Genomic DNA, 12500 nt, shown 5'->3' on the forward strand with positions numbered 1-12500 from the left:
TTGGTACTTTTGTCTTTGTAAAATGTATGACTTTTGTCTTTCCAACAGAGAATCTTAAACCTCAAGCCGTTCCCCAGTCTTGAACATTATTTACCACTTTGTTAGTTTTTTGATTATTTCTTTTGACTCTAAATAATATACTAGTCTTTCATTAATCTTTTTTTTTTTCCATTACTTTTCCCCAAATTTATAATTTCCTGCCTCTTCCGGGTCTTACCCTGACTTGCATATTGGAATTGTTACCGCTAATTTTCCCCTCTGCCGGTCATTCTCCTTCTTCATATATCCTGTCATATCATTTCAAGACCACTTCTTTGACGATGCCACCTAAGTTTTTGATCATTTGATAACCCGCTAGGTCTTTCCCCGGTGACGTATTTTTAACCTTTTTCAAAATTCGAACCATTTCATTCAAAGAAAATGTCATATCCATAGTGTTGGTAAAGCTATTAACGTTGTCTTCCATCATTTCCCCAATATTTAAACTCATTGTTTTTTCTCTCTTTTGTTTTTCCACATTTCTCAAATTATCATTACCGTGCACTTTAACAAATGTTTTTGCTAAAGGTTCTGCTGTTTCTTTACCCGTGACTACATCTTCTTTGATAAATGTGGCACATCATCCTCTTTACCCTTCATTCCTATCTTTACGAATCGTTATATATCCTTTTATTATAAAGTTTAATTTTGGCTTCAGCCCTGTTTCTTGAATACAAATTATACGTGGTTTAGTTTTCATATTTTTAATATATCCCTTTAATTCATGTTCGGTTGCTATCAAACTTCTGGCATTCCACCGGACAATTAACAGGGTGTTGGAATGTGGTAACATGACTCCGTCACGTCTACTCTCCGTAGTGCAGCTTGCACCCGGTACCAAGATAGTTCTTTCAACAACTTTGATGCTGCTTTGACAATTATTTTGATCTTCTCAGTCTTATTTTTACTTTCATTTTGTATCAAAGCTGAGTTGTGCTCTCTGGTTTATTTTGCAAATGAACCGACAGAACATGATCATGTACAAGACTCGCCTACCCACAATGCACTGCAACCCAACGCTCCTGGTCGGATGTTTTTTTCGGGGTTCATGGAGAGATGCGGTAAAGAGTGGTAGCCAAGACACACGGTCACACACGGTCACACACGGTCACACACGGTCACACACGGTCACACTCGGCAATTATTTTGACCTGGGGAGCAGATATAGAGGAAAAAATGTGTCTGGGGGGCCGGGATATCTGATTTTCAGGTACAAAAAACTTCACAATGACACAAAATAAACACAACAGTTAAACCTCACACTAAAAACAAGACATTGACTTGTACGTTCAAAAGACAGAATAGAACAAGTCAAGACATGCAATGCCATCTACAAAATGTTATGTAAATGTTAGTCATTACACACGCGGCTATGGTTTTGATGTATTTGTTACAGACATGTTTACGTCAAGTAACATCACATGGTTCCATTTGCACCTTTCAACAAATCTGAAAAGGAATATTAAGAAGTAAAACTTATATTTAATCCTACCTCTTCTCCGAGCACACGGTGACTGTACATACGGGTCGAAAAATGTTGACCTAATTCAGCATTTCTCAAAGTGTGGGGAATAGAGACATGACAGGTGGGGCGCGAGGAAAGGGAGGAAATTTTTATTTTTGATTTTTTTTACTATGCTTTCATTTTCTATACACACTGTAAATCACTTTGTGATTCTGTCTGTGAAATCCGCCGTATAAATAAATGTAAATTACTTATTTTTCCTGTAGGCTTTAAATTTCTCGGCAGGAGCGAAAGTTTGACAGACATAGCAACAGTAACTTTTGCAGGCAGGGCTAAGAGGAACAAACTTTCGCGCGGATGGGTAGCAGGCTAATGTGCGGACCACAATTACACAAAATGGATACATTTGCAACTCGCACCTCAAAGGTCTGCGGAGAAACAAAAATATGACGGGTCTAATCAACCAAAAAGTCAACCTAAAAGAAAATATGGCGAAGGGTATCTTGCTCTTGGATTCACGGCAGCGGAGGTGGGGGCAGAGGAGAGACCCCTGTGTGTTCTTTGTCTAAAACGGCTAGCAGCAGACAGCATGAGGCCCAACAAAGTAAAGAGACAACTCGAGACCACACATGATGTCCAATAAATTGTTTTGTTGGGGCGATGGGGGTAGGTGGGCCTTGAGTCTAAAGTGGGGATGGCAGAAAAAAAAAAAGTTTGAGAAGCCCTGACCTAATTGTACGGATCTCACTTTAAACGGCAAACCGATCATTTAAATGTTTTCACTTTGAATATGAAACGAGGAGTAAAATGTACAATGTACAATATTATCAATTATTTCACAAGGACATGTTTTAAGGATATTGTACAGTACAATTAAATCTAAAATGAATGTGATCACTTTCAGGATCATTTTATTTTTAGCCAGTAAACAACAAGCTGCACTACGGAGAGTAGACGTGACGGAGTCATGTTACCACATTCCAACACCCTGTTAATTGTCCGGTGGAATGCCAGAAGTTTGATAGCAACCGAACATGAATTAAAGGGATATATTAAAAATATGAAAACTAAACCACGTATAATTTGTATTCAAGAAACAGGGCTGAAGCCAAAATTAAACTTTATAATAAAAGGATATATAACGATTCGTAAAGATAGGAATGAAGGGTAAAGAGGATGATGTGCCACATTTATCAAAGAAGATGTAGTCACGGGTAAAGAAACAGCAGAACCTTTAGCAAAAACATTTGTTAAAGTGCACGGTAATGATAATTTGAGAAATGTGGAAAAACAAAAGAGAGAAAAAACAATGAGTTTAAATATTGGGGAAATGATGGAAGACAACGTTAATAGCTTTACCAACACTATGGATATGACATTTTCTTTGAATGAAATGGTTCGAATTTTGAAAAAGGTTAAAAATACGTCACCGGGGAAAGACCTAGCGGGTTATCAAATGATCAAAAACTTAGGTGGCATCGTCAAAGAAGTGGTCTTGAAATGATATGACAGGATATATGAAGAAGGAGAATGACCGGCAGAGGGGAAAATTAGCGGTAACAATTCCAATATGCAAGTCAGGGTAAGACCCGGAAGAGGCAGGAAATTATAAATTTGGGGAAAAGTAATGGAAAAAAAAAAGATTAATGAAAGACTAGTATATTATTTAGAGTCAAAAGAAATAATCAAAAAACTAACAAAGTGGTAAATAATGTTCAAGACTGGGGAACGGCTTGAGGTTTAAGATTCTCTGTTGGAAAGACAAAAGTCATACATTTTACAAAGACAAAAGTACCAAACAAGCTCCAAATAAAAACTCTAAGGTGAAAATATAGAAGAGGTACAAGTATTTAAATATTTAGGAATATGGTTTGATAAAAATATGAACTAGTCAACCCACATCAGCAAAATAGATTTGATTAGATTAGATTAGATAGTACTTTATTTATTCCTTCAGGAGTGTTCCTTCCGGAAAATAAAAAAATAGGGGAAAAAGTAAAAAGGTGTTAAATATAATGAGGTCTTTGAGGGGTAATGATTGGGGGGCTGATAGGTTAACGTTGAAAACAATACATGTATATATTTATAACTTTAATTCCATCTGTTATTGATTACGGATGCATTATTTACCAATCTGCTTCAAAAACATGACTTGGGAAAATAGACCGGATCCAGTCACAGGCTTTAAGGTTATGTTGTGGAGCTACTACATCAACCCTAGTGCCAGTATTACAAGTAAAAATGAACGAAAAACCTTTGGACAAGAGGAGAGATCAACTCTCAGCAGTTTATCGGGCAACTTTAAAAGGATCCAAGCAAGGATATCCGACTTGTCCAGTGCTACCAATCTGCCAAGAAAAAGAGAAAACAAAAAAGAATAGTTTTGGGTGGATTATAGGAGACATATGTAATAAAGTTAAAATTGACAATATTAAAGTTAGTCCTACAGTACCAATGCCTGCAATACCACCGTGGATGTTTGATAACCCAAAAGAAAACATGCAATTACTAAAGAATAGAAATTTAAATAGTTACCGGATAGAAAAATGGATTGAGATATGATATATACGGATGCATCAAAAACTATATATAAAAAAAAAAAGGTAAGAGCTGTAGCAGTTATCCCACAAGGAAACATAGTATTAAATAAAATAATCAGTGATAAACTATCTGTTTTTACGGGGGAATTGGTAGCAATTTATATGGCAGTTAACTGGATAGAGGAAAACAAAGCAAGGAAAGTAGTTGTGTGCTCGCAGTCCAACAGTGCATTGATGAGCATAAAAAAACATAGCATCAGAAACAAGACAAGATTTAGTTTATGAAATAGTTCAGGTAATCTATAGAATAAATAAAGCGGGAGGTGTGGTAACATTTCTTTGGGTTCCTTGGAAGATATTGTAGGATGGAATTCACAACACATAGGATATAAAGCATTATACACGTATTTAAAAAACATTGGGTTAAATAAAAGAATATAGAGTAGGGATCCATCTTGATCCACACTCCATTTCAACCAGAAGGTTGCTTGGCGGAAACAACCGCCCACCTCCGGAATCAGTCCCCGCCCATTCCCCTTAGGCGCGAAATTCATTTGAGCGAAAGACATTAGAGTGAGAGGAGCTCTTTAAAGCTCCTGAGAATCTTAAAAAGCTTACAGAAAACGAGAAAAACTTACAGCGGGTGCCTGTCGGACATTCACCGTCGTTTTCGATGATTTCCCCTCGGAGCAAGGATTCGATGTCTGGAGTCTTTGGCACAATCAAACCTTCTCCTCTGCCTGGAACGGCCGTTGACGGACCCGCCAGCTTTAAGGGAGACGAGCGAGCCGGAGATGTAAGTAAATATATGTATATATGTATTGTATACCGCATGTTTTTTTTCTTGTAAAATGAGAATCATTTGACTCACCAGACTGCGATTGTGTTAAAACGATCGCGTTAGGATCTTACGGCAAATCCTCTATAAAACAAAATAATGAATACACACAATATTAAATAATTCGAAGGTTTAAACACACCTCGATAATCATCTTCCAACTTTGTAAGACCGTTTAAGCAAAGTTCATCGTCTTTCACTTCGTCGTCATCGGCTGGTAAAAAAAAAAAGTATTACAACGTCGTACAAGTGCAATGCTTTTAACGTTTAAATGCTTAAATGGAGTTAAACCAATGTCTAATAACATGGTAAAGCAGAGGTAATGGTGTGTGTGTGTGTGTGTGTGTGTGCGTGTGTGTGTGTATGTGTGTGTGTGTGCGTGCGTGCGTGCGTGTGTGCGTGTCCTGTTGTTTCAGACGATCGTAAACATTTAAACTGTCAGATGGGTGGCCAGTTGCTATTCATACGACATTCTCAAGCTTCCATAAAAACTGAACCCTCCTTTGTACCCCAAACTGACCTGTTGATTCAAACGACCGTAAAGACCAGTTGCTACGTGACACTGTGTTCTGCGATAGTTTTTTCCATCTGTTTAAATATGTTTTCGTGAGGTATGGAAGTTGTTTCAGTGCGTACGAATGTGTGTGTGTGTGTGTGTGTGTGTGTGTGTGTGTGTGTGTGTGCGTGTGTGCGTGTGTGCGTGTGTGCGTGTGTGTGTGTGTGTGTGTGCGTGTGTGTGCGTGTGTGTGTGTGTGTGAAGTGTGTGTGTGTGTGTGTGCGTGTGTGTGCGTGTGTGTGCGTGTCCACCAAAAACTTCCCAATCCACGATAGATAACGTTGAAAATATCGAGAAAGGGCTTCCGTCTCTTCTTTTTTTTAGCTGAAATAAGCAGATATCACCCATTTCGTATCTGAATACAAATCCAAAAGATCCCTCCATCCCGTACGCTTCCAAGTCCCATTTCTCACGCAAAGACTCGGTCGGCGGCATCTGAATACGATTTAGAAACACTCGACTTTTTTGCGGAGCGTCAATGTAAGTTTTATTATTTTTATAAATCGACACAGGCGTTTCACTAATCATGACCGAATCGAACAAAGTCTTTACGCTAACGTATAAAGCTCCAAATAATGACTAAGCCTTACACCGCCCTTTTGTACCCCTCCTCTGCGTGTGTGTGTGTGTGTGTCTGTGTGTGTGTGTGTGTGTGTGTGTGTGCGTGTGTGTGCGTGTGTGTGCGTGTCCACATCTCCACACGTAACATTCCCAGCCATCAATACATCGAAATCTGGAAGTTGTTTCAAACGATCGTAAACATTTAAACTATCAAATATATGGTCACATGCTGCTCAGATGACATTGCTTTCTTAAAAAAACTGATCCCTCCTCTGTTCCCTGTCAGGTCTTAACTCCACCCTCTTCCTGGTTTAACCACTCCCACCGCAGGTCTTAACTCTGCCCTCTTTCTGTTTAAAACTCCACCCTCTTCCTGGTTTAACCACTCCCACCGCAGGTCTTAACTCCACCCTCTTCCGGGTAAGCCACACCCACTTGACCTTGACATTTGAACCTGACCTTTGACTTTGACCTTTGACTTTGACCTTTAACCTTGACCCCTCATAAATCATTAACCTTTGAACTTGACCCCTCATAAATCATTGACCTTTGACCTTGAGGGTCATAAATCATTGATTTATGGGGGGTCATAAATCACTTTTGACTAAAGGTAGGGACTTAAATTCTCTTTCAGGGTCTCCTTTTTCCCGAAGTCATACCTCAGGATATGATCCGTCGCTCCGCTAATCGCTGCCGATTGGTTTTGAACAAGCAGGGATGATTTTTCAGGGGTTTCGTGTGGTGCCAGCGGAGGAGTGCTGGTTCAAATCCCTGGCGCCTTTAATGGCTGAGGTCAGGGGTCAAGTCGGCAGCGACCCCGTCTACCTCAGTTTCGACATCGACGCTCTCGACCCGGGCTTTGCACCCGGAACAGGAACACCTGAGATCGCCGGGCTCACCCCCATACAGGTACACGGGTTGTCGCGATATCACAACGTCGTCGTGTATCAGCGAGCAGACCCTTTTCACGTGTCGTGTGGATCCAGGGGGTGGAGATCATTCGCGGCTGCCGTGGACTCAGCCTGGTTGGTTGTGACCTGGTTGAAGTGTCTCCGCCCTACGACACGACAGGTACTTCATTTTGATATTGTGCTAGTACTTGTAGTTTATACAAGATGGATGCTAACAGCGTTTACTTGTGTGTGATATCATGTGCGATACCAGCAGTCCTGTGGCGTGTTAACTTGTGCGTGATATCATGTGCGATGCAAGCAGTCCTGCAGTGTATTTATTGTGTGGAATATCATGTGCGATACAAGCAGTCCTACAGCTTGTCTACTTGTGTGTGATATCAGGTGCAATACAAGCAGTCCTACAGCTTGTCTACTTGTGTGTGATATCAGGTGCAATACAAGCAGTCCTACAGTGTGTTTACTTGTGTGCGATATCATGTGCGATACAAGCAGCCCTGTGGCGTGTTTACTTGTGTGTGATATCATGTGCGGTGCAAGCAGTCCTGCAGTGTGTTTACTTGTGTGTGATATCATGTGCGATACAAGCAGTCCTGCAACGTGTTTACTTGTGTGTGATATCATGTGCAATACCAGCAGTCCTGCAGCGTGTTTACTTGTGTGTGATATCATGTGCGATACAAGCAGTCCTACAGCTTGTCTACTTGTGTGTGATATCAGGTGCAATACAAGCAGTCCTGCAGTGTGTTTACTTGGGTGTGATATCATGTGCGATACAAGCAGTCCTAAAGCTTGTCTACTTGTGTGTGATATCAGGTGCAATACAAGCAGTCCTGTAGTGTGTTTACTTGGGTGCGATATGATGTGCAATATCAGCAGTCCTGCTGTGTGTTTACTTGTGTGTGATATCATGTGCGATACAAGCAGTCCTGTGGCGTGTTTACTTGTGTGTGATATCAGGTGCAATGCAAGCAGTCCTGCAGTGTGTTTACTTGTGTGCGATATCATGTGCAATATCAGCAGTCCTGCAGTGTGTTTACTTGTGTGTGATATCATGTGCGGTACAAGCATTCCTGCAGCGTGTTTACTTGTGTGTGATATCATGTGTGATACCAGCAGTCCTGCAGTGTGTTTACTTGTGTGTGATATCATGTGCGGTACAAGCAGTCCTGTGGCGTGTTTACTTGTGTGTGATATCATGTACAATATCAGCAGTCCTGCAGTGTGTTTACTTGTGTGTGATATCATGTGCGATACAAGCAGTCCTGCAACGTGTTTACTTGTGTGTGATATCATGTGCAATACCAGCAGTCCTGCAGCGTGTTTACTTGTGTGTGATATCATGTGCGATACAAGCAGTCCTACAGCTTGTCTACTTGTGTGTGATATCAGGTGCAATACAAGCAGTCCTGCAGTGTGTTTACTTGGGTGTGATATCATGTGCGATACAAGCAGTCCTAAAGCTTGTCTACTTGTGTGTGATATCAGGTGCAATACAAGCAGTCCTGTAGTGTGTTTACTTGGGTGCGATATGATGTGCAATATCAGCAGTCCTGCTGTGTGTTTACTTGTGTGTGATATCATGTGCGATACAAGCAGTCCTGTGGCGTGTTTACTTGTGTGTGATATCAGGTGCAATGCAAGCAGTCCTGCAGTGTGTTTACTTGTGTGCGATATCATGTGCAATATCAGCAGTCCTGCAGTGTGTTTACTTGTGTGTGATATCATGTGCGGTACAAGCATTCCTGCAGCGTGTTTACTTGTGTGTGATATCATGTGTGATACCAGCAGTCCTGCAGTGTGTTTACTTGTGTGTGATATCATGTGCGGTACAAGCAGTCCTGTGGCGTGTTTACTTGTGTGTGATATCATGTACAATATCAGCAGTCCTGCAGTGTGTTTACTAGTGTGTGATATCATGTGCGATACAAGCAGTCCTGCAGCGTGTTTACTTGTGTGGGATATCATGTGTGTTAAAAGCAGTCCTGCAGTGTGTTTACTTGTGTGGGATATCATGTGCGATACAAGCAGTCTTACAGCTTATGTACTTGTGTGTGGTATCATGTGTGATACAAGCCGTCCTGCAGTGTGTTTACCTGTGTGCGATATCATGTGCAATATCAGCAGTCCTGCAGTGTGTTTACTTGTGTGTGATATCATGTGCGATATAAGCAGGACAAAATGTCCTGCCATGAGGATCCCATAATAGTGTTAAGAAAATAAGTGCTGAGCCAGCATGAACAAGTTGATTAAACAACTGCTGTTGGCACATCTAACATTTTATAGTGCATGCAGAGCTAGGTAAAGCTGCAGGATGACCACTGATTATACTTCAAATGCAGCTGTTGCCATATTGTGTAGTTGATTGAAATTACACCAGGAGGTTGCCTACAGCCACAGCTTGATTGTTTTTTTTTTTATATATGGTGCAAATTAGACTGGTAGCTTATAGAAGAGGACACTCCTGTTCAAGAACATGCACCTGTTGCCTAAAAGAGACTGTGGTTGATCAAATAGTTGTTTTACTTTGAAAGGTTATTGTAGTAAATGTTGTGTTTCCCCCTCCGACAGGAAACACTGCCCTGACAGCTGCCAACCTCCTCTTCGAAATGTTGTGCGTGCTCCCAGATGTCAAATACTACTGATGGTCAGCAAACTGAACTTTATATGTCACGTATCGCCAACATTCTTCTATTTATGGTCTTAAATCATATTTGACTATATAAACCAGTGGTTCTTAACCTGGGTTCGATCGAACCAGCTTACTGCGAGGTTTGTTCTCAGGGGATGCAAACGGACTATTCCGAACAAGGCTTGCAGGTAGGAACATATTTAGTAACTCAAAAAATCTTGGCGGGGCATGAGGTAAACAAAACCTAAACTATGGCGGGGAACAAACACAAAAATGTGGCATGAAACAAACAAACATAAACTATGGCTTCGAACAAACACAAAACTGTGGCAAGAAATAAACAAGACTTACGTGGACACGGCATGATTCGAGCAACAGGAACTGTGGTATCGCATGAAAACAAGCAATGACGCCAGGCCGACTGACTGGCAAACACAGGCTTAAATAAGGGTCTTGTGTCAGAGGTATTTGTTGTTGAACCCCAAGATGCAGAGAAGGAGGCAGGCATAGAATACGAAAACATGACTTAATTAAAACTAAACAAGAACAAACAAAAAGCACGCACGTGGGCGGAATAACAAACTAAGGGAGCTAGCACGGGAAGCTAGAAAACATAAAGGAACTTTAGCATGGAAGCTAGAGGATAGCAAACAGAAAAACTGGAAATAACTAATGGCTAACAAGAACAGCTTACCGCTACGATGACCAGGACAAAATGGTAATAGCTGAAAAGAATCACAGACACAACAAGAGCAACATATGGCAACGACAAGTCCGAATGACAATACAATGATCCAGCAACTGACACAAGACAAAGCAGGTACAAATAGGAGCAGGCTGATTGGCAACAGGTGTGGCCAGGTGCCAATCAGCCGCAGCTGAGGAGGAACACAGCACTCAGGGAACAAGACAGGAAGCTGACAAAATAAGAGCACTAGACAGGAACTAAAGACAGGAGATACTAAACACAGAGGAAACAGACAAATGCAGAGGAAAAAACTGAAACATAGACAAACTGTCAGGGGAAAGCCTGACATCTTGATTAGAAACAGGTGCGCGGTTCGAACACCAGAGCCAGGTGAAAATCAAAAGTCGGCATGGTAACCAAACAAAACAAGGGAGCGCAAACAGGAACTAAAAGAGTCCAAAAAATAACAAAAAATAACAAAAACATGATCCGGACCACAGATCATGACAAAATTAAGCCTTTTTTGCTTGGAATATGTTTCCTGTACTAAAGTGTTACCAAAAACATATAACTTTGTCTTGAATTTGAAAAAAAAACAACAACAAAAAAAACATATTATTTTTAACTAATGAAGGGTTTGGTGAATGCGCATATGAAACTGGTGGGGCAAGACACTGATATATATAAACTAAGATGTCACGTACAAAATAAATGTATCAAATGTGCCACATGGGGGTGCAAGAGAGTGGATTTATTCACATATTTACACTAAAACACTTGAATAGGAGTTTGACCAACACATCTATTGTGTATTTAATGACAATGTCTTATGTGAAGAGATGTTTGCATAAAACTGAGGCAATAAAAGTCCATAATTCACTACGCTTTGTTCCTTACTGTATACTCACTACTGGATTTGGGCTCTGAATCTTTGTTTATTCCACAAAATAAACAAACAGCTCTTATAACATTTGTATATTACTTAAAATTAAAAACTACTTTTGTTTAATCAAATTTTACCCAACATTTAATAAAAAAAATGTTACTTTTATTTTATTGTAAATGATTAAGAATCGTTGCAAATAAGAATCGTGATTCATTTGAAAATATATATTTTTACCCATTCCTACTCACAACTGTTTGATGGTTATTTACAGAACCCAAACCAGTGAAGTTGGCACCTTGTATAAATGGTAAATAAAAACAGAATACAATGATTTGCAAATCCTTTTCAACTTATATTCAATTGAACAGACTGCAAAGACAAGATATTTAATGTTCAATCTGAGAAACTTGTTTTTTTTTGCAAATATCAGGTCAAATTCTTTCCCATCCTTTCTTGATCTACAGCTTAAGTTGTGGTATTTTATTTTATTTTCTTCATATTGCGCCACACATTTTCAATGGGAGACAGGTCTTCACTACAGGCAGGCCAGTCTAGTACTATGCTGTTGTAACACATGGCTTGGCATTGTCTTGCTGAAATAAGCAGGGGCGTCCATGACAACGTTGCTTGGGTGTCAACATATGTTGCTCCAAAACCTGTATGTACCTTTCAGCATTTATGGTGCCTTCACAGATGTGTAACTTACGCATGCTTTGGGCTCTAATACACCCCCATACCATCACAGATGCTGGCTTTTGAACTTTGCGCCTATAACAATCCGGATGGTTCTTTTCCTTTTTGTTCCAGAGGACACAACGTCCACAGTTTCCAAAAATGTGGACTTGTCAGGCCACAGAACAGTTTTCCACTTTGCATCAGTCTGTCTTACATGAGCTCCGGCCCAGCGAAGCCGGCGGCGTTTCTGGGTGTTGTTGATAAATGGCTTTCCCTTTGCATAGTAGAGTTATAACTTGCACTTACAGATGTTGCAACATACTGTAATTACTGACAATGGTTTTCCTGAGTGTTCCTGAGCCCATGTGGTGATATCCTTTACACACAGATGGCATTTTTTGATGCAGTACCGCCTGAAGAATCGAAGGTCCGCAATATCATCGCTTACGTGCAGTGATTTCTCCAGATTCTCTGAACCTTTTGATGATATTACGGACCGTAGATGGTGAAATCCCTAAATTCCTTGCGATAACTTGTTAAGAAATGTTGTTCTTAAACTGTTGGACAATTTTCTCACGCATTTGTTCACAAAGTGGTGACTCTCGCTCCATCCTTGTTCGTAAATGACTGAATGGAAGCTGCTCTGATACCCAATCATGGCACCCACCTGTTCCCAATTAGCCTGTTCATCTGTGGGATGTTCCAAATA

The 12500-nt window shown here is 40.4% G+C and overlaps 1 protein-coding gene across 1 annotated transcript in view; it reads left to right on the plus strand.

Annotated features, from left to right (window-relative positions):
* agmat (agmatine ureohydrolase (agmatinase)) overlaps positions 1-11130 on the plus strand; it is a 25477-nt gene extending 14347 nt beyond the window's left edge. The window contains exons 5-7 of the mRNA XM_061902234.1: positions 6729-6908; positions 6986-7070; positions 9482-11130. Coding sequence (XP_061758218.1) covers positions 6729-6908; positions 6986-7070; positions 9482-9555 — 339 coding nt within the window. The 3' untranslated portion in view covers positions 9556-11130. The remainder of the gene's footprint in view (positions 1-6728; positions 6909-6985; positions 7071-9481) is intronic.
* Positions 11131-12500: the final 1370 nt, after the last annotated feature.

Source organism: Nerophis ophidion, linkage group LG06 (genome assembly GCF_033978795.1).
Source record: "Nerophis ophidion isolate RoL-2023_Sa linkage group LG06, RoL_Noph_v1.0, whole genome shotgun sequence".
In the NCBI taxonomy this organism is placed as follows: domain Eukaryota; kingdom Metazoa; phylum Chordata; class Actinopteri; order Syngnathiformes; family Syngnathidae; genus Nerophis; species Nerophis ophidion.